General features: G+C 45.8%; 1 protein-coding gene across 1 annotated transcript; it reads right to left on the minus strand.

The window, feature by feature from the left end:
• Positions 1-719: 719 nt before the first annotated feature.
• On the minus strand, positions 720-5,855 carry LOC134943734 (putative nuclease HARBI1). The gene is made up of 7 exons (XM_063932409.1): positions 5,748-5,855; positions 5,559-5,665; positions 4,326-5,193; positions 3,870-4,242; positions 3,577-3,598; positions 1,943-2,521; positions 720-808 (listed from the first exon to the last, which is right to left on the minus strand). The coding sequence occupies exons 3-5, from the start codon at positions 5,068-5,070 to the stop codon at positions 3,595-3,597; spliced, it is 1,122 nt and encodes a 373-aa protein (XP_063788479.1). The 5' UTR covers positions 5,071-5,193; positions 5,559-5,665; positions 5,748-5,855; the 3' UTR covers positions 720-808; positions 1,943-2,521; positions 3,577-3,594.
• Positions 5,856-23,137: the final 17,282 nt, after the last annotated feature.

Below are 23,137 nucleotides of genomic sequence, written 5' to 3' on the forward strand. Positions count from 1 at the left end.
CCCCAACGTATTTTTGCTCATTCGTACGCAGTATTACACAAAGTGGGCGTACGTGAGATGACATCGCAGCAATGCGAAACCATCGCAGCAATGCGAAACTATCGCATTAACACATACTTCTTCGTAAAAATACTAAGTTTTTGTAGATTTACACATCCATGTTAAAAGTGCACACTTTTGCTGAAAAACGCTCCACAATGGTTTTTTTCCCCCTATTCAGTGGAATTACACCTTTCTTTTAAAAGTCCACAAGCCCTCCTCAATTACGATCCCAATTACTGTAATTAATGACAATAGTCCTGACCAATTAAGTCTCCAAAGAATACCAGAATAACACTTTGTAGCCATAATTGTCCATAAACATTGTTGTTGTAAATTGACAAATCTAGATATGGGAATTAGTCACGCTCTAATGCAAATGTTTGAAGTATTGTGTATATGTGTAGTGTGTGAATAAATGTCTTTTCATGTATTTAGAATCCATAACCTCCAAACGTGTTTTTTTTTTGTTAAATTTTGTGTTCTATTTTTATGTTTTAAATCTTAAGTAAGATGTGTGAACTGTTTAAGGTCACCAATTTCTGCACGCCAATGTGCTGTTCCTTTATCGCAAAAAAAAACACAAAAACCACTTAACTTCAACAATTTTTTTTTTTTTTTTAATTTTAAAATAAAATGTAAACAAAATTAACAAAATAACATTAGAGGACTTTTTCAATTGCCTCTATATCGACTATAACCTCCCTTAAATGGGCTTTTAGCCGCCCTAAAAGTGCTGGCAAAGTGCTGGGATCTCCAACTGCAGCATCTGAAAAGAAGAGTCAAAGAAAACATTAATAACTTACTCACATTACCTATTATACAAGCAGGGCACAAAGCCCACTTTAATGCAGGCCTGTCCAAACTGAGGCCCTCCAGCTGTTGTGAAACTACATATACCAGCATGCCTTTACACAGTTTTGGGGTCAGAGAATGCAAAACTGTGTCAGGGCATGCTGGAATGTGTAGTTTTTCACCAGCTGGAGGGCCGCAGTTTGGACAGGCCTGCTTTAATGCCTAAGTGACTGCATCATGGCTGTTTTAAGGATAAATCAGTAGCAGAACAACACACAAGCCTGCTCAGCAATGTTTTTTTTTTTTATAACAAGAAAGTGTACCACACCATGGGGTACATTTACTACTACGGGAGTTCTATTTAAGATGGGACGTTGACCATAGCAACCAATCAAATTATACATGTTATCTTGTAAAAGTGGGCATAAAAATTACAAGTATAATCTTATTGGTTGCTATGGGCAACATCCCATGTTAAAGAGAACTACCATCTTAGTAAATGTAACACCATGTTGGCATTCATTCACATCTGGAGTGAAGAGAATTCAATTTTTGGAGGTTTGGTCCTGCATCATCACACTGCATATCAACATCTTCAGAAGGACAACATATCCTAGCATGCCCACACTCCCTGAAAACCGCCTTTACTAAACAAGGTCAAACAGGTTTTGAAAAATCCAATAAGCATTTTGTGAGTCTAATTTTCACACCACAAATCATTGTGTTGTTCGGCTGGCTAACAAAGTGAAGCATGTGATTTGAAAGTGCAAACATTATGAATACACAGGCACAAGTGTAAAAGACTAACAACATACTAAACTCCACTCAGGTAGAAATGTTAGGCTGAAAACTGAGCACATATAAACCATGTTGTCCTGGCAACCCTGTCGAACTAATGAGTGTCGACCTAGAGTGGACACACAAAACATTGCACACATAAACACTACATATAATGATACTCACAAAAATTTCAATGCAACATGAACACCATGAATAATAACTCAAAATGTTTTCCTTGCTAGCTGATTTTCAACAGTACAACAGTGCATGTTTTGACATTGTAAGTGTAAGTAGGTAATCATTATTTTACAAATGTTAAAACACTTACTTTCCTCTGCAACATGATGATCACCACTTAGTCCATCAGGGGCTTCTTCTGCCCATTCACTGGGTGGTGAAGGCAGCTGGATGGGGGAAGGAGGAGGGATTGGGGAAGGAGGAGGGATGGGGGAAGGAGGCTGGATGGGGGAAGGAGGAGGGATTGGGGAAGGAGGAGAGATGGGGGAAGGAGGAGGGATTGGGGATGTATTTTCTGAGGGTGGGTCTGATTGAGAGGGCGAGGGGGGCGGAGAGAATGTTTGTCCAATAGAGGGTGAGGGGGGCTGAGAAGGGGAGTTGGAAGGAGAAGGAGAAGGGGACTGGGAAGGAGGAGAAGGGGGCACAGAAAGAGGAGAGGTGGGCTGAGAAGGGGACTGGAAAGGGGAGGGGGACTGGGAAGCTGAGGGGGACTGGGAAGCTGAGGTGGACTGGGAAGCTGAGGGGGACTGGGAAGCTGAGGTGGACTGGGAAGCTGAGGGAGACTGGGAAGGGGAGGGGGAGTGAGAAGGGGAGGGTGGTTGAGAAGGGGAGGGGGGCTGAGAAGGGGCCTGATGTTGCCTCCCTGCATCAGCTTGCCGTTGTGGTCGTCCTATAATGATATATGTATTATATTTTGTATTGCATGTAAAATTTCAGAAACACCATTTGTCAATTACACTGTTCTGTCCCATGTAAAAGACACAGGGCTTGGTTTTTTTTTTATTCTTATGAGTTTTAAAACTGTTGATGTTGTCCACAGCAACCAAAATGATTATACTAAACATTTTTGATGCTCATTACTGAATCTATTCCATTGAGTCATATTGATTGGTATAGGCAACATCACCAGATCACTATTCAAGCCACCTTATTATATAGACACCACTGATCAAGTTATTTGGTACAGTTTCCAGCCTGTGTATTAATTCTGTACAACATGCACTTGTTTTGAATCACTTTGCTACAGTCAGTACTGTTTGCCCTAACCACACACACTGTCATATTTATTAAATTAGTTCAGTCAGTGTTGCAATTACAGACTACCACTTAGTGTAAATTTGCAAAGTTTATGCTAATAATCTCTGTTATGTAATGTAACTTACTGCGTGCACGCATTTGCCGGATTTGCTGGCGGATCTCCGCCAACAGGTCCGGAGTCCTCCTGCGTAGGTCACTCCATCTCCTTTCTAATTGTATGATGGTCCGCCTGCTGCGGACGCGAGTCCTCAGTAGGTGGCGGACCTCCGCGTAGGCCTCGCGCTTAACCCGATTTGGGATAAAGCGCCCAACGCGGCCTACGCGGCGGTCCATCACCGCAACCAGGACGCAGAGCTCCCGCCTGGTGAAAGGTGCTGCACGCATCATGGCAATGGCGTTTTCCTTATTTGGGCATATATTTATAGTGTGTGTTAGCATGTGATTGGTCTAAAATCTATGCTGTCATTACAATAAACTTTATTGATGTTTGCAATGCTGTGAAGAGCAGAGTGGTAATTTCGCTCGAGCGGAAATACGCAGTCGCGGAAGAGGAAAAATTAAACAAAAATTTTACACACAACCACCAACTAAAACATCCACACAAACACAGACACACACACACACACACACACACACACACACACACACACTTTGTTAAAAAGAAAAAAAAATACTCTGTGTACTCACCACATTTTGTGTGATAATTCAGCTGCACAGTCACAAAGTGGCCAACATTTATTTTCATTTGTTTGTGTTTTTTTCATTAAAAACAGGATTAGATGAAAGAAAACAAATAAGGACACTATTTAGCAACATCACATTATTAGATTCTAAAATAAAACATTGTAAGCTTAACCTGTTTAAGGTTATTTTTTTTAAAACATAATTAGATATTCCCACACACCCGAATAATTACAAAATGAGCATAAGCATACAGTGTTTTTTATTAATTTCGAAAAGTAAATAAAAAAACACTATACCTGAAATATTCTTCAACAATGCTTGCCCTGACTTGGCTTCTCCTCCGTGAAACACTCCCCCCACCGAATCGACGGACAACCCCTGGCTCCTCATCTGGCAATTCCTCTGTCTGAGGAAGCTCTACGCTACTCCTTACCGCGATGTTATGTAGTATAGCGCACAGGACCACTATTTTACTTGCCATCTCCGGCGAATACATGATGTCGCCACCAGTGCGGTGGAGCACACGAAAACGGCCTTTAAGGACCCCAATTGTTCGCTCCACCAGCTGTCTAGTGGCAGTAAGCGCGGAGTTAAATTCCGTCTGTGGTCCTGGCCTGGGATTACGGTAAGGAGTCATGAGCCAGGGGGTGCAAGGATATCCACGGTCTCCTGTTTGAGGAGAAGAAAAAATTAGAAAGAGTATATTCCTAAAATTGTAAAAAAATGGCAGGAAATTATGTTGGCCAACTCACCCAATAACCACATGTCTGCTCGTTGACTTGATCTTAATCTGTGCCATATCCCTGATTGTCTAATGACATAAGCATCATGCGAGTTTCCGGGAAACTTGGCATTCAGGGAAAGGATCTGGAGGGATGGCCCACAAACAACCATTACATTCAGAGAATGAAACAGTTTCCTGTTTCTATAAATTTCTTCATTATGTCTTGGTGGCACAATAGCTACATGTGTGCCATCCACAACCCCAATAACATGTGGGAAGCGACTACCACCTTCCTCAAATTGCCGCTTCACCACATCTAGGGCACCATCATCCAGAGGCATAGCAATAAATTGCTTCACACGCTTTATGAAAGCCTGGCTGACACGCCGCAGGACCTTACTGAACTGGCCCTGCGACATGCCAACCAGGTCTCCAACAACATGCTGAAATGACCCTGTGGCCAAAAAATGTAACACAGCAAGGAATTGTGTCAATGGTGGTATTGCTGTAGGATACCGAATTGAAGACTCCAGATCACTCTCTATTATGGAGAGAGTGTCTAGGATTAGATGTGGTGGCAGCCTGTATCTACGCACAACAACATCATCTGGCATCCCAAAAAGTAGGACACGGGTGCGGAAAATTGGTGGCCTAGCACGCCTCCATTGCCTTGGTTGATGAGGAGCCGGTTGTGGTTGGCGGGCTGGCGGTTGGGGTGGGAGTGCTTCCGTGGGTTGGGGTGGGAGGGCTCCAGCAGCCACAAAGACCGACATCACCAACTTAAAATAAAGGTAATAATATTGAGAATAAGACAATTTAAAAAATCAAATGTACAACCTTAATCCAAATTAAATTTTCTGTGTGTAAACTTACTGCAGGAGCATACGACATTTTTTCTGTATTCAATTACGGACCAATAAAAAATTGTGAAAAAAAAGGGAAAGCATAAATTAAAAGGTATGAACAAACATAGGTTAACCAAAAAAATTCACAATGTGTAAACCAACCAAACATACACATAATAAGAGCATAAAAAAAATTACCAACACCAACGTATAACTAATGATAATTATGTAAAAAATCTAAACTACATTCTACACAAAATTGAGTACTTTAGTAGCTATTACAGGCAAGACCAGCACTACTTTGCTGATCAATCCGGAAAAATAAAAGTAATTTTTAAAAAATGATTGATGACAAACATAAGCAAAACACTTTGAACACACACATACTCCACAACACACAGGCCTAGGGGACTCACCTGCTCCACAAAATAACACAGTTGATTTGTTATTGAAAATGGGCCAAATAATAAAGGAAAAATTGGCCTGAAAATTAAGTCGGATCACTTCTCCTGAAAATATACACCTACAAGAGACACAAAATGAGACTAAGAGCACATAGAGACCATTAGCACAAACAGACACAAACACAGGCCTAGGGGACTCACCTGCTCCACAAAATAACACAGTTGATTTGCTATTGAAAATGGGCCAAATAATAAAGGAAAAATTGGCCTGAAAATTAAGTCGGATCACTTCTCCTGAAAATATACACCTACAAGAGACACAAAATGAGACTAAGAGCAACATTTTTAAATGACTCCACAAAACAGAAACACTAAAGTACAGGTTAGTCCAAAAAATTAATAAACAAAAAAAAAAAAAAAAAGATATTCTTACTAAAACTGAAAAACACCTGCATTGCACCAACAAACATACTTGCATTTAACAACAAGACGATTGCACGACTACTCACAAACGGAACTTCGCAAAAAATACGCAATACGGTGTATATGCTAAAAGCTAAAAAAAACGGAAAACTGTATGCTTGACAATGCTAAAATTACACACTGCAAAGTCCAAAAGAGCACCTTCTCGCACGAGACAGAAACTCCATTCATCACCAGCACACTCACAGCGTGCAAACCAGGCCCTTAAATAAGCAGTACAATCAGTAGCAATATTAACATACCGTACACCTGTGTGAATGAGTGCGCCGCACGTAGGTATAAATCGCCACACACCTGGGCGTACAGACGTCATCTCCAACATGGCTACTCGTGAGGAATTAGCAGCAGAGATGGACCGCATTATGCAGCAGCAGATGGCATTGGCGAAAAAACGCATAGAGTGCCAGAGACGAATGATGGAATCCGCCTCTGCGGATTTGGAAGAGGCAGGACCCAGTACTCGGGAAATGTCAGCTTCTGAGAGCCAACAATTAAGTGGGGATACCCTGCCACACACACATACTGGCCAAACTGAGGGAGAATCATCATTAGCCACACAAGCACAACAGACAGAAGCTGCTAGTGACGAGGAAGATGGTGAGGAGCAACAGGAGGAAAGCTCACAGGCTACCTCCAGACGTAAAAAAAGACAGCCAGCATTCACTAAGAGGGAGTTGCGTGTTTTGGTCACGCAAGCCATGTCCAAAATACATAGAGGACCCAAAAACATGGGTGCTGCTACGAAAGATCGCATCTGGAGGGACATCACACATTCTGTGAATGAAGTTGGCTCTGTCGTCAGAACATCACAGGAAGTTAGACGACGGTAAGTGCATCTTGCCAGTCCATTCTCTGTGCTAAGTAGTCTTAAAAATGTAGTTACATGTGATGTTATGTATAGCAAACAAAAGCAGAACATGTGTCCTATATATTTATTTCCAGAAATAATAATACTCTACTTTGCCCCTATTTCCCCAAACATATGTAGTTGGGCCGACTTCAAATCCCGCCTGAAGGCAAAGAGGTCTGCGGAGTGGAATGCCTCAAGGGCTACAGGTGGAGGACCATCTGTCGCTGTGGAGTTTACAGACTTGGAGGAGATGGCGATGGCCTGTGTCAGTTATGAGGAGGGCCAAGGGGTGTCTAATATGGACACGGACCTGCCTGAGATCCTGACGGAACATAACTTGCCAGGTAAGTTTACACACTTATTTGTCTGCAATTTCAACTGTATTTATAAAATAATAACTAATTCTTTATTGTACTCTTTTCCCACACATTCTTCTATTTGCTTGCCACAAAACACAGCACAGGGGGGTGATCAGTTAGAGTCACAGGAAGGTTATGTGGCTGAGGCTGAGGTGGAGGGACCTAGTGGGTCTGGCAGTGTGGGACCACAAATCCCACCTCTGCAGGTTCCTACTGGCCCCCCCACCCAACCCTCTGCTATCCCGGAGATCCTGCTTGAAATTGCTAGGTATGGTGAGAGCCTAAATGCATTTCAAGACGGGGTCCTCCGGGAGGTAAGCCAGATAGCTGTCCGGCTCAGTGAGCACCGAACCAGTGTGGAGCAAGGTGTTGCTCAACTCTGCCAAGGTCTGGCAGAGATCAGGCAGGGACAAGAACAACTTGCCTCCTCATTCCAAAGCCTTGCAACTAACATCTTGCAAGGGCTCCAGGCCATCGCTGTCTCCCTTGCCCACAGTGGCAGAGAGCCACCCACATCGGCTCCCTCCCCTGCCCCTGCCCAGGAAGAACAGACCACTGGGCAGGCCCAACGAAGGTCGCTCCGCAGACCAAGCCAAGAAGAACAGCCTCAGGCGGGGAGAAAAAAAAGAAAGTGATGTCTCTCCAGATGGGCAGCACCCATGTTTTTCATGTTGCCTCTATGTTATTTTGGAGTTGGCTTGTGTGGCCAGAATGGATAACTCCCTCTTAGTGAAATGTATTATTAATGTTTGGAGGTATTGTAGCCTGTGAGCTTTTTTTCTGAAACACCAGAGCCATCTTCCTCTTACTAGTGTGCTATGTATTGCTGTGTTTGTGTGGTGGATCCTAATTCTTTCTCAGTTGGGTCCAAATGTTTGTGTGGCAGGGTGTGTAATATTTTATTTTGTTACTTTAATTTCTCAGTTTGTCAGAAGCTGCATTTTGCCGAGTACTGAGTTCTGCTATCTCATTTGTGTCAGTGTCATCTGCTTGCTGCTTGGTCCATCTCTGCCTGTGATACTCACGTGTAGCCATGTTGTTTTGATGTGTAAAAATATTACTACAGTAATAAACATATAATATTTTACCAACAATTGTGCACTTTATTCAAGGTAATGCATTATGTAAATCTTAGTTCCTGGAAGATTATGTAAGCATATAGACACTTGTGTAACCATAGGCGTGCGCAGCACATTTTATTAGGGGGTGCACTATTGGAGGGGTGTGTCTATCACCGCCTTTTGGGCATGTCTAGCACCATCTATTGACTGTCAACGTAATACAAAATATCCACCCTTGTACCAATCCTAATAATGCAGATGCATTGTCAGATGTTGTGGTGTGCACCAAGCTGCACTCACTGCAGTTACACTGCTTCTCCTCAGCCTGGTCTGGCTCACCCTCTCTTTCCCCTGCAAGCTGCAGTCACTCAATGACACTGACAGTCGCAGACTAGTTACTGCTACAAAAACGCGTTATGTGTCAATGCTGCTGCCGACCGCCTGCCAGTATTGAATTTGTCTTCCTCATCAGTGGCTGGCGTTGGCATAGAATAGAAGGAGTGAGGTGGGCGTGTGATGGGTGGGCGTGCGAGCAGCATGGTGTCATCACATCACATCACGCTGTTTTTGTACATTGAGGTGGAGCCGGGAGTTTGAAAGCCAGTGGCAGTGGCACCCTTGATTAACCCAGGTGTCCAGTCAGTAATGCAGTCCTGACAGGGTGCAACGCAGAGGGGACAGTAATCAGCCTGCTCAACGATCACTGCATCAGGCATGTGAGATCGGATTGCCGGACATTAGGGGGTGCCTGTGCGCACCAGGCACCCCCCCTGCGCACGCCTATGTGTGTAACGAGGGATCAATCTGCAAGTTTTTAAAACAATTGCATCTTCAAAAATACTACAGGTATGCCTTCACCACACTTTAATGTCCATATTAATTAAACTGACACAACACTTTTTTTAGTTTTATCTATGGTCAACAGGACATCATTTAAAACATTGTCAGATATTATTTAAAAAATTAAAAAATCATTTCTGGCCAAAATTAAGTGTATGCTGCATTATGTGGGTGTCTGTTTATTTAGGTAAAATGTTGCTGCTTGCAATTAACATTTTGTATAATTTCACTTGTTTGCAGTTAGTAGTCTTACACACATTAAAACATGCCCTTTACAAACATTTTACACACCAACTTTAACACAAACAACAACCTTATTTGGCAGTGTGTGAGATTTATATGTGAGTAGAATAAACATGTAAAGTGGGTTCAGACAATTGCTGTTTGCTAACTTTCATCTGTGCAGTATTTAACAAGTAATTGGCCAACAGATGAATGTGCTCTCCAATTAACTGCTAATTACTGCATACACACTTGTAACAGCACTTCGCAAATGCAGAGTAACTGCAGACCTACTCGGCTGCTGCGTGAAGATTGCTATGGATTCCTATGTTAGTTTTAACAGCGACAATGTTTTATTGCGAAAAACACGCCCATTGCGAGGTGCATACTCCCACACTATACGCCCACTTTCACGCCCATGTCGGACCATTGCGAAGTCTCGCCTTCGCCACGCCTCCGCCACACCTCGTTTTCGTTTGTGAGTAACGTGTGGGTTTTTTTGTAGTATTTTTGCACCGGTGTCGTACGATCAGGCTCGCGCATGCGTATTTTCGCATTTGCGCATGGGTAGTTAGTTAGGTTTTGCACATTTGCGATGTGATGTCTCTCTGCGATCAACTCGGAATGAGGGCCAATGCCCAGATGTACGCTTTGGCTCATATATTGCATGTAAATCTGGCTCTGGTGCTAGCCAGTGCCTCCTGAGCTATTTAGCTCACTGCACGTCCCAGATGTACTAACCATATTGAGATGCATTTTATATTACTTCACCGGCTCTACTTTACACCAGTTATGTTCATAAAAAGTGGACATCATGCTTGAAATATTGTGGGTGTCAGTCAGCCAGATGTACTAAGCTTGAAAAGTGATAAATATCACTGTGATAAAGCACCAGCCAATCGGCTCCTAACTGTCATTTTTCAAACACAGCCTGTGACATGGCAGTTAGGAGCCGATTGGCTGGTGCTTTATCACAGTGATATTTATCACTTTTCAACCTTAGTACATCTGGCCCAGTGTGCGGAGGAAGGTACACTCCTACATGTTTTAGGGGACTGTCCTTTCTCCAATTTTCTATTTTGGGTTGAGTTTTTCAACCTATTTTCTGAAAAAATAATTAAGATTGTTGTTACCTTTGACCCGGCTCTCGCTCTCTTTGTCCTCCAGTTATTCCTAATTCTGAACACTATTCAACTGGTGAAATTTAGCTACTGGCCAAAACTGTATTAGCCCAACTATACTTGTGCAGATATGTGCTTTGCATTGTGTTTTGTGCTTTTATGCATCTTTGATTGTATTTTAATGTTTTTGGCTGATTATTACCTAATTTTGGACTTAATATTATGTTTCCCCTTCCCTTTTTGATTTCTGTGCCCTTACCCTTTTTTTATTATGTATGGAAAAAAAATCCCCTAAATAAAAACTAATGCAGTAAAAAAAAGAAAAAATCTGATATAAAGTTACAGATTATTCAAAAAAGAATCCACCAACTTGATAGATAAAATAAGATTTTACTCACCGGTAAATCTATTTCTCGTAGTCCGTAGTGGATGCTGGGGACTCCGTAAGGACCATGGGGAATAGACGGGCTCCGCAGGAGACTGGGCACTCTAAAAGAAAGATAAGGTACTATCTGGTCTGCACTGGCTCCTCCCACTATGACCCTCCTCCAGACCTCAGTTAGGATACTGTGCCCGGAAGAGCTGACACAATAAGGAAGGATTTTGAATCCCGGGTAAGACTCATACCAGCCACACCAATCACACCGTATAACTCGTGATACTATACCCAGTTAACAGTATGAAATATAACTGAGCCTCTCAACAGATGGCTCAACAATAACCCTTTAGTTAGGCAATAACTATATACAAGTATTGCAGACAATCCGCACTTGGGATGGGCGCCCAGCATCCACTACGGACTACGAGAAATAGATTTACTGGTGAGTAAAATCTTATTTTCTCTGACGTCCTAGTGGATGCTGGGAACTCCGTAAGGACCATGGGGATTATACCAAAGCTCCCAAACGGGCGGGAGAGTGCGGATGACTCTGCAGCACCGAATGAGAGAACTCAAGGTCCTCCTCAGCCAGGGTATCAAATTTGTAGAATTTAGCAAACGTGTTTGCCCCTGACCAAGTTGCAGCTCGGCAAAGTTGTAAAGCCGAGACCCCTCGGGCAGCCGCCCAAGATGAGCCCCCCTTCCTCGTGGAATGGGCTTTTACTGATTTAGGATGCGGCAATCCAGCCGCAGAATGCGCCAGCTGAATTGTGCTACAAATCCAGCGAGCAATAGTCTGCTTAAAAGCAGGAGCACCTATTTTGTTGGGTTCATAAAGGATAAAAAGCGAGTCAGTTTTCCTGACTCCAGCCGTCCTGGAAACATAATTTTTCAAGGCCCTGACTACGTCCAGTAACTTGGAATCCTCCAAGTCCCTAGTAGCCGCAGGCACTACAGTAGGTTGGTTCAAGTGAAAAGCTGATACCACCTTAGGGAGAAACTGGGGACGAGTCCTCAATTCTGCCCTATCCATATGGAAAATCAGATAAGGGCTTTCACATGACAAAGCCGCCAATTCTGACACACGCCTGGCCGAAGCCAAGGCCAATAACATGACCACTTTCCACGTGAGATATTTCAGATCCACAGTCTTAAGTGGCTCAAACCAATGTGATTTTAGGAAACTCAACACCACGTTGAGATCCCAAGGTGCCACAGGAGGCACAAAAAGGGGGCTGAATATGTAGCACTCCCTTTACAAATGTCTGAACTTCAGGCAGTGAAGCCAGTTCTTTCTGGAAGAAAATCGACAGAACCGAAATCTGGACCTTAATGGAACCCAATTTTAGGCCCATAGTCACTCCCGACTGTAGGAAGTGCAGAAAACGACCCAGCTGAAATTCCTCTGTTGGGGCCTTCCTGGCCTCACACCACGCAACATATTTTCGCCAAATATGGTGATAATGGTTTGCGGTTACATCTTTCCTGGCTTTTATCAGCATAGGAATGACTTCTTCCGGAATGCCCTTTTCCTTTAGGATCCGGAATTCAACCGCCATGCCGTCAAACGCAGCCGCGGTAAGTCTTGGAACAGACAGGGCCCCTGCTGTAGCAGATCCTGTCTGAGCGGTAGAGGCCATGGGTCCTCTGATATCATTTCTTGAAGTTCTGGGTACCAAGCTCTTCTTGGCCAATCCGGAACCACGAGTATCGTTCTTACTCCTCGCCTTCTTATTATTCTCAGTACCTTTGGTATGAGAGGCAGAGGAGGGAACACAAACCGACTGGTACACCCACGGTGTCACTAGAGCGTCCACAGCTATTGCCTGAGGGTCCCTTGACCTTGCGCAATATCTCTTTAGCTTTTTGAAGAGGCGGGACGCCATCATGTCCACCTGTGGCCTTTCCCAACGGTTTACCAACAGTTGGAAGACTTCTGGATGATGTCCCCACTCTCCCGGGTGTAGGTCGTGTCTGCTGAGGAAGTCTGCTTCCCAGTTGTCCACTCCCGGAATGAACACTGCTGACAGTGCTAAGACTTGATTTTCCGCCCATCGGAGAATCCTTGTGGCTTCTGCCATCGCCATCCTGCTTCTCGTGCCGCCCTGTCGGTTTACATGGGCGACTGCCGTGATGTTGTCTGATTGGATCAGTATCGGCTGGTTTTGAAGCAGGGCCTTGCCTGACTTAGGGCATTGTAAATGGCCCTCAGTTCCAGAATATTTATGTGTAGGGACAACTCCTGACTTGACCAAAGTCCTTGGAAATTTCTTCCCTGTGTGACTGCCCCCCAGCCTCGAAGGCTGGCATCCGTGGTCACCAGGACCCAGTCCTGTATGCCGAATCTGCGGCCCTCTAGAAGATGAGCACTCTGCAGCCACCACAGCAGAGACACCCTGGTCCTTGGAGACAGGGTTATCAGCTGATGCATCTGAAGATGCGATCCCGACCACTTGTCCAAGAGGTCCCACTGAAGGTTCTTGCATGGAACCTGCCGAATGGAATTGCTTCGCATGAAGCTACCATTTTACCCAGGACTCGTGTGCAGTGATGCACTGATACCTGTTTTGGTTTCAGGAGGTCTCTGACTAGAGATGATAGCTCCTTGGCTTTCTCCTGCTGGAGAAACACTTTTTTCTGGTCTGTGTCCAGAACCATCCCCAGGAAACAGTAGGCGTGTGGAAGGAACCTGCTGTGACTTTGGAATGTTTAGAATCCATCCGTGCTGTTGTAGCACTTCCCGAGATAGTGCTACTCCGACCAACAACTGCGCCTTTATAAGGAGATCGTCCAAGTACGGGATAATTAAAACTCCCTTTTTTCGAAGGAGTATCATCATTTCTGCCATTACCTTGGTAACACCCTCGGTGCCGTGGACAGTCCAAACGGCAGTGTCTGGAATTGGTAATGGCAATCCTGTACCACAAATCTGAGGTACACCTGGTGAGGATGGTAACTGGGGACATGCAGGTAAGCATCCTTGATGTCCAGGGATACCATGTAATCCCTCTCGTCCAGGCTTGCAATAACCACCCTGAGCGATTACATCTTGAACTTGAATTTTTTTATGTATGTGTTCAAGGATTTCAAATTTAAAATGGGTCTCACCGAACCGTCCGGTCTCGGTACCCCAAATAGTGTGGAATAGTAACCCCGTCCTTGTTGAAGTAGGGGCACCTTGACTATCACCTGCTGGGAATACAGCTTGTGAATTGCCTCTAGCACAGCCTCCCTGCCCGAGGGAGTTGTCGGCAAGGCAGATTTGAGGAAACGGCGGGGGGGAGACGCCTCGAATTCCAGCTTGTACCCCTGAGATACTACTTGAAGGATCCAGGGATCCACCTGTGAGCGAGCCCACTGATCGCTGACATTTTTTTTTTTTTATGAGGCGGCCCCCCACCGTACCTGGCTTCGCCTGTGGAGCCCCACCGTCATGCGATGGACTCAGAGGAAGTGGGGGAAGAATTTTGATTCTGGGAACTGGCTGACTGGTGCAGCTTTTTCCCTCTTCCCTTGTCTCTGTGCAGAAAGGAAGCGCCTTTGACCCGCTTGCTTTTCTGAAGTTGAAAGGACTGTACCTGATAATACAGTGCTTTCTTAGGCTGTGAGGAAATCTGAGGTAAACATTTTTCTTCCCAGCTGTTGCTGTGGATAAGAGGTCCCAGAGACAATTTCCAAACAATTCCTCACCCTTATAAGGCAGAATCTCTATGCGCCTTTTAAAATCAGAATCACCTGTCCAGTGTCGGGTCTCTGACAGAATGGACATTACATTAATTCTGGATGCCAGCCGGCAAAATATCCCTCTGTGCATCCCTCATATATAAGACGACGTCTTTAATATGCTCTTATGTTAGCAAACTAGTATCCCTGTTTGACAGGGTCACAGACCACGCTGCAGCAGCCCTATCTGCAGGTCTCAGTCTAGAACCTGAGTGTGTAAATACAGACTTCAGGATAGCCTCCTGTTTTTTATCAACAGGTACCTTCAAAGTGGCCGTATCCTAAGACGGCAGTGCCACCTTTTTTGACAAACGTGTGAGCGCCTTATCCACCCTAGGGGATATCTCCCAGCGTAACTTATCCTCTGGCGGGAAAGGGTACGCCATCAGTAACTTTTTAGAAATTACCAGTTTCTTATCGGGGGAACCCACGCTTTTTCACACACTTCATTCACTCATCTGATGGGGGAACAAAACACTACCTGCTTTTTCTCCCCAAACATAAAACCCTTTTTTAGTGGTACTTGGGTTAATGTCAGAAATGTGTAACACATTTTTTATTGCCGGGATCAAGTCACGGATGTTCCTAGTGGATTGTGTATATGTCTCAACCTCGTCGACACTGGAGTCAGACTCCGTGTCGACATCTGTGTCTGCCATCTGAGGGAGCGGGCGTTTTTGAGCCCCTGATGGCCTTTGAGACGCCTGGGCAGGCGCGGGCTGAAAAGCCGGCTGTCCCATAGCTGTTACGTCATCCAGCCTTTTTTGTAAGGAGTTGACACTGTTAGTTAATACCTTCCACCTATCCATCCACTCTGGTGTCGGCCCCACAGGGGGCGACATCACATTTATCGGCATCTGCTCCGTCACCACATAAGCCTCCTCATCAAAACATGTCGACACAGCCGTACCGACACACCGCACACACACAGGGAATGCTCTGACTGAGGACAGGACCCCACAAAGCCCTTTGGGGAGACAGAGAGAGAGTATGCCAGCACACACCAGAGCGCTATATAATGTGGGGATTAACACTATAACTGATTGAATTTTCCCCAATAGCTGCTTGTATATACAATATTGCGCCTAAATTTAGTGCCCCCCCTCTCTTTTTAACCCTTTGAGCCTGAAAACTACAGGGGAGAGCCTGGGGAGCTGTCTTCCAGCTGCACTGTGAAGAGAAAATGGCGCCAGTGTGCTGAGGGAGATAGCTCCGCCCCTTTTTCGCGGACTTTTCTCCCGCTTTTTTATGGATTCTGGCAGGGGTATTTATCACATATATAGCCTCTGGGGCTATATATTGTGATTATTTTGCCAGCCAAGGTGTTTATATTGCCCTCAGGGCGCCCCCCCCCCCAGCGCCCTGCACCCATCAGTGACCGGAGTGTGAGGTGTACATGAGGAGCAATGGCGCACAGCTGCAGTGCTGTGCGCTACCTTGGTGAAGACTGAAGTCTTCTGCCGCCGATTTTCCGGACCATCTTCATGCTTCTGGCTCTGTAAGGGGGACGGCGGCGCGGCTCCGGGAACGAACACCAAGGACGGGTCCTGCGGTCAATCCCTCTGGAGCTAATGGTGTCCAGTAGCCTAAGAAGCCCAAGCTAGCTGCAAGCAGGTAGGTTCGCTTCTTCTCCCCTTAGTCCCTCGTTGCAGTGAGCCTGTTGCCAGCAGGTCTCACTGTAAAATAAAAAACCTAAAATATACTTTCTTTCTAGGAGCTCAGGAGAGCCCCTAGTGTGCATCCAGCTCGGCCGGGCACAGAAATCTAACTGAGGTCTGGAGGAGGGTCATAGTGGGAGGAGCCAGTGCACACCAGATAGTACCTAATCTTTCTTTTAGAGTGCCCAGTCTCCTGCGGAGCCCGTCTATTCCCCATGGTCCTTACGGAGTTCCCAGCATCCACTAGGACGTCAGAGAAATTCTAATTTTAATTGATATATGATTGTAGGCCTATAGCTTTCCCTGTGCATGATCTAATAATTATAGTGTAGCAAGGTTTAATTAATTGCAAGCAAATGTCATTTCACAATTATGTGGTAAGTGTACATTTGATATTCATACTCTCTATACAATCAAACTGTATTAACAAGATTATCATAGTGTCAACATTCTCTCAATGTCGACAGGGGGAGGATAGGGTTAGGACGTGGGTGGAGGTCAGAGTTAGGCTGCGGGGGGAGGTTAGGCATAGTCTGTGGGGGGGGCGATTAGGTTCAGGCTGCAGGGGGAGGTTAGGGCTAGGTACTGGAGGGAGGGTTAGGAGGATTAGTTATTAAAGTTAGGGTATAAATAATACTTAACGGAACCCCAGAGGATCACAGCTATAACTTCTTTTCTCTAACGTCCTAAGTGGATGCTGGGGACTCCGTAAGGACCATGGGGAATAGCGGCTCCGCAGGAGACTGGGCACATCTAAAGAAAGCTTTAGGACTAACTGGTGTGCACTGGCTCCTCCCCCTATGACCCTCCTCCAAGCCTCAGTTAGATTTCTGTGCCCGACGAGAAGGGTGCACACTAGGGGCTCTCCTGAGCTTCTTAGTGAAAGTTTTAGTTTAGGTTTGTTATTTTCAGTGAGACCTGCTGGCAACAGGCTCACTGCATCGAGGGACTAAGGGGAGAAGAAGCGAACTCACCTGCGTGCAGAGTGGATTGGGCTTCTTGGCTACTGGACATTAGCTCCAGAGGGACGATCACAGGTTCAGCCTGGATGGGTCCCGGAGCCGCGCCGCCGGCCCCCTTACAGAGCCAGAAGAGCGAAGAGGTCCGGAAAAATCGGCGGCAGAAGACGTTCCTGTCTTCAATAAGGTAGCGCACAGCACTGCAGCTGTGCGCCATTGCTCTCAGCACACTTCATACTCCGGTCACTGAGGGTGCAGGGCGCTGGGGGGGGCGCCCTGAGACGCAATAAAACACGATAAAAATACCTTACATGGCAAAAAAATGCATCACATATAGCTCTTGGGCTATATGGATGCATTTAACCCCTGCCAGTATATACAGAAAAACGGGTGATAAGGCCGCCGAAAAGGGGGCGGAGCCTATCTCCTCGGCACACTGGCGCCATTTTCCCTCACAGCTCAGTTGGAGGGAAGCTCCCTGGCTCTTCCCTGCACTACAGAAAGGGTTAAAAAAAGAGAGGGGGGCACTAATTAGGCGCAGTATTAAAACATACAGCAGCTATAAGGGGAAAAACACTTATATAAGGTTATCCCTGTATATATATATAGCGCTCTGGTGTGTGCTGGCATACTCTCCCTCTGTCTCCCCAAAGGGCTAGTGGGGTCCTGTCCTCTATCAGAGCATTCCCTGTGTGTGTGCTGTGTGTCGGTACGTTTGTGTCGACATGTATGAGGAGAAAAATGATGTGGAGACGGAGCAGAGTGTCTGTAACAGTGATGTCACCACCTAGGGGGTCGACACCTGAGTGGATGTACTGTTGAAAATTACGTGACAGTGTCAGCTCTGTATAAAAAAACAGTGGTTGACATGAGACAGCCGGCTACTCAGCTTGTGCCTGTCCAGACGTCTCATAGGCCGTCAGGGGCTCTACAGCGCCCGTTACCTCAGATGGCAGATACAGACGCCGACACGGATACTGACTCCTGTGTCGACGGTGAAGAGACAACCGTGATTTCCAGTAGGGCCACACGTTACATGATTGAGACAATGGAAAATGTTTTATACATTTCTGATAATACGAGTACCACCAAAAAGGGGTATTATGTTCGGTGAGGGAAAAACTACCTGTAGTTTTCCTGAATCTGAAAAATAAAATGAGGTGTGTGATGATACGTGGGTTTCCCCCCGATAACAATTGATAATTTCTTAAAAAGTATTGGCTGTATACCCTTTCCCGCCAGAGGTTAGGGTGCGTTGGGAAACACCCCCTAGGGGGGATAAGGCGCTCACACGCTTGTAAGAACAAGGGCTCTACCTTCTCATGAGATGGCCGCCCTTAAGGATCCTGCTGATAGAAAGCAGGAGGGTATCCAAAAATGTATTCACACACATACTGGTGTTATACTGCGACCAGCAATCGCCTCAGCCTGAAGGTGCAGTGCTGGGTTGGCATGGTCGGATTCCCTGACTGGAAATATTGATATCCTAGATAAGGATAGTATATTATTGCCTATAGAGCATTTAAAAGATGCATTTCTATATATGCATGATGCACAGCGGAATATTTGCCGACTGGCATCAAGTATAAGTGCGTTGTCCAATTCTACCAGTAAAATGGTCAGGTGATGCGGATTCCAGACGGCATTTGGAAGTATTGCCTTTAAAAGGGGACATTTGGGGTCGGTCTTTTAGACCTGGTGGCCACGGCAACAACTGGGAAATCCACGTTTGTACCCCTGGTCGCCTCTCAAAATAAGACGCCGTATTATCAGGCGCAGTCCTTTGTTGGCAAGCGGACAAAAGGTTCCTCTTTTCTGCTCGTGACAGAGGGAGAGGAAAAAGGCTGAAGAGATTACCCAGTTCCCAGGAACAGAAATCCTTTCCCGCCTCTGCAAAAGCCCTCAGTATGACGCTAGGGCCTTACAAACTCAGGCACGGTGGGGGCCCGTTCTCAATAAATTTCAGTGCGCAGTGGGCTCACTCGCAAGTAGACCCCTGGATCCTTCAGGTAATATCTCAAGGGTACATATTGAAATTCGAGACGTCTCCCCCTCGCCGTTTCCAAAAGTCGGCTTTACCGACGTCTCCCTCTGACAGGGAGGCAGTTTTGGAAGCCATTCACCCAGCAGGTGATAATCAAGGTACCCCTCCTGCAACAGGGAACGGGGTATTATTCCACACTATTGTGGTACCGAAGCCAGACGGCCCGGTGAAACCGATTCTAAATCTAAAATCTAAAATCTTTGAACACTTACATACAGAGGTTCAAATTCAAGATTGAGTCACTCAGAGCAGTGATTGCGAACCTGGAAGAAGGGGACTACATGATGTCTTGGGACATCAAGGATGCTTACCTTCATGTCAAAGTGTACCCTTCTCACCAAGGGTACCTCAGGTTATGGTACAGAACTGTCACTATCAGTTCAGACGCTGCCGTAGGGATGGTCCACGGCACCCCGGGTCTTTACCAAGGTAATGGCCGAAATGATATCCCTTCGAAGGAAGGGAATTTTAGTTATCCCTTACTTGGACGATTCCCTGATAAGGGTAAGATCCAGGGAACAGTTGGAAGTCGGTGTAGCACTATCTCAGGTAGTGTTGCGGCAGCACGATTGGATTCTCAATATTCCAAAATCGCAGCTGGTTCCGACGACTTGTCTTCTGTTTCCTAGGAATGTTCCTGGACACAGTCCAGAAAAAAGGTGTTTTTCCCGGAAGAGAAAACCAGGGAGTTATCCGAGCTAGTCAGGAACCTCCTAAAACCGAACCAAGTCTCAGTGCATCAATGCACAAGGGTTCTGGGTAAAAATGGTGGCTTCCTACGAAGCAATCCCATTCGTTAGATTCCACGCAAGAACTTTCCAGTGGAACCTACTGGACAAATGGTCCGGGTCGCATTTTCAGATGCATCAGCGGATAACCCTGTCACCAAGGACAAGGGTATCCATCATATGGTGGTTGCAGAGTGCTCATCTTCGAGAGGGTCGCAGATTCGGCATTCTGGACTGGGTCCTGGTGACCACGGATGCCAGCCTGCGAGGCTGGGGAGCAGTCACACAGGGAAGGAATATCCAGGGCTTAGGGTCAAGCCTGGATACATCACTTCACATAAATATCCTGAAGCTAAGGGCCAATTACAATGCTCTAAGCTTAGCAAGACCTCTGCTTCAAGGTCAGCCGGTGTTGATCCAGTCGGACAACATCATGGCAGTCACCCACGTAAACAGACAGGATGGCACAAGAAGCAGGAGGGCAATGGCAGAAGCTGCAGGGATTCTTCGCTGGGCGGAAAATCATGTGATAGCACTGTCAACAGTATTCATTCCGGGAGTGGACAACTGGGAAGCAGACTTCCTCAGCACGACCTCCACCCGGGAGAGTGGGGACTTCACCCAGAAGTCGTCCACATGATTAAAAAACTCGACAGGTATTGCGCCAGGTCAAGAGACCCTCAGGCAATAGTTGTAGACGCTCCGGTAACACCGTGGGTGTACCAGTCAGTGTATGTGTTCCCTCCTCTGCCTCTCATACCCAAGGTACTGAGATTGATAAGATGGAGAGGAGAAAGCACTATATTCGTGGCTCCGGATTGGCCAAGAAGGACTTGGTAACCGGAACTTCAAGAGATGCTCACGGAGGATCCGTGGCCTCTACCTCTAAGAAGGGACCTGCTCCAACAAGGACCCTGTCTGTTCCAAGACTTACCGCGGCTGCGTTTGACGGCATGGCGGTTGAACGCCGGATCCTGAAGGAAAGAAGGCTTTCCGGATGAAGTCATCCCTATCCTGATCAAAGCCAGGAAGGATGTAACCGCAAAAACATTATCACCGCAATTGGCGAAAATATGTTGCGTGGTGCGAGGCCAGTAAGGCCCGACGGAGGAAATTCAACTGGGTCGATTCCTACATTTCCTGCAAACAGGAGTGTCTATGGGCCTGAAATTGGGGTCCATTAAGGTTCAAATTTGCGGCCCTGTCAATTTTCTTCCAAAAAGAACTAGCTTCAGTCCCTGAAGTTCAGACGTTTGTAAAAGGGGTACTGCATATACAGCCTCCTTTTGTGCCTCCAGTGGCACTTTGGGATCTCAATGTAGTTTTGGGTTCCAAAAGTCACATTGGTTTGAACCACTTAAATCTGTGGAGTTAAAATATCTCACATGGAAAGTGGTCATGCTGTTGGCCCTGGCCTGGGCCAGGCGCGTGTCAGAATTGGCGGCTTTATCCTGAAAAAGCCCTTATCTGATTTTCCATTCGGACAGGGCGGAATTGAGGACTCGTCCTCAGTTTCTCCCCAAGGTGGTTTCAGCGTCTCACCTGAACCAACCTATTGGTGGTGCCTGCGGCTACTAGGGACTTGGAGGCCTCCAAGTTGCTAGACGTTGTCAGTGCCCTGAAAATATATGTTTCCAGGACGGCTGGAGTCAGAAAATCTGACTCGCTGTTTATCCTGTGTGTACCCAACAAGCTGGGTGCTCCTGCTTCTAAGCAGACTATTGCTCGTTGGATTTGTAGTACAATTCAGCTTGCACATTCTGTGGCAGGCCTGCCACAACCAAAAATCTGTAAATGCCCACTCCACAAGGAAGGTGGGCTCATCTTGGGCGGCTGCCCGAGGGGTCTCGGCTTTACAACTTTGCCGAGCAGCTACTTGGTCAGGAGCAAATACGTTTGTAAAATTCTACAAAATTAATATCCTGGCTGAGGAGGACCTGGAGTTCTCTCATTTGGTGCTGCAGAGTCATCCGCACTCTCCCGCCCGTTTGGGAGCTTTGGTATAATCCCCATGGTCCTTACGGAGTCCCCAGCATCCACTTAGGACGTTAGAGAAAATAAGAATTTACTTACCGATAATTCTATTTCTCATAGTCCGTAGTGGATGCTGGGCGCCCATCCCAAGTGCGGATTGTCTGCAATACTTGTACATAGTTATTGTTACAAAAATCGGGTTATTATTGTTGTGAGCCATCTTTCAGAGGCTCCTCTGTTATCATACTGTTAACTGGGTTCAGATCACAGGTTATACGGTGTGATTGGTGTGGCTGGTATGAGTCTTACCCGGGATTCAAAATCCTTCCTTATTGTGTACGCTCGTCCGGGCACAGTATCCTAACTGAGGCTTGGAGGAGGGTCATAGGGGGAGGAGCCAGTGCACACCAGTTAGTCCTAAAGCTTTCTTTAGATGTGCCCAGTCTCCTGCGGAGCCGCTATTCCCCATGGTCCTTACGGAGTCCCCAGCATCCACTACGGACTATGAGAAATAGAATTATCGGTAAGTAAATTCTTATTTTTTTTTTTTAAGAATGTTTATTGAATATAAACAATAGGTGGGGGGACTAGACAGAAGGGAAAAAAGGGATGGAAGGGAACAAAGGGAAGTGCAGCATTAAACAGCGGAATATCACACAATCAAACAGCGGTGACATCAGACCATCATAATATAAGTATAGAACTGCTGGTACCAGTATATCCCTGAAAACATCAATTCATTTCAGTAGCCGAATGTCAGAGGAGGAGGGGCACTATGATAAGCTAACCAGGGGGCCCATGATTCGGTGAAAGGTGCTGCGTTTTTGTCAGCTACACTGGACAGGAATTCCATATGATATGTGTCCCATATAGCAGCTGAAATAGCCGCCATAGAGGGAACTGTTGGGGATTTCCAATGGCGAGCGATTTTACACTTCGTTGCATTAATAATGTGCCAAATGAGTACATTCAGGCTCTTTTCAGTAAAAGGTGTGTGATGTACAGTATCTGCCAAACAGTAAGATTACAGTGATGTGGAATTACATCTATTAAAAGAATTACTTCTTTTTACAACAGATACAAATAAAAATAGTTGTAAATCTTAAACCTCCTCTAATTGAAGAATCAGACTCTCTGCCCTGTGCCCTGGAGTACTTGCCAGCTGATGTGCTACTTGCAGTAAAATATTT

Source organism: Pseudophryne corroboree, chromosome 7, assembly GCF_028390025.1.
Source record: "Pseudophryne corroboree isolate aPseCor3 chromosome 7, aPseCor3.hap2, whole genome shotgun sequence".
Lineage (NCBI taxonomy): Eukaryota > Metazoa > Chordata > Amphibia > Anura > Myobatrachidae > Pseudophryne > Pseudophryne corroboree.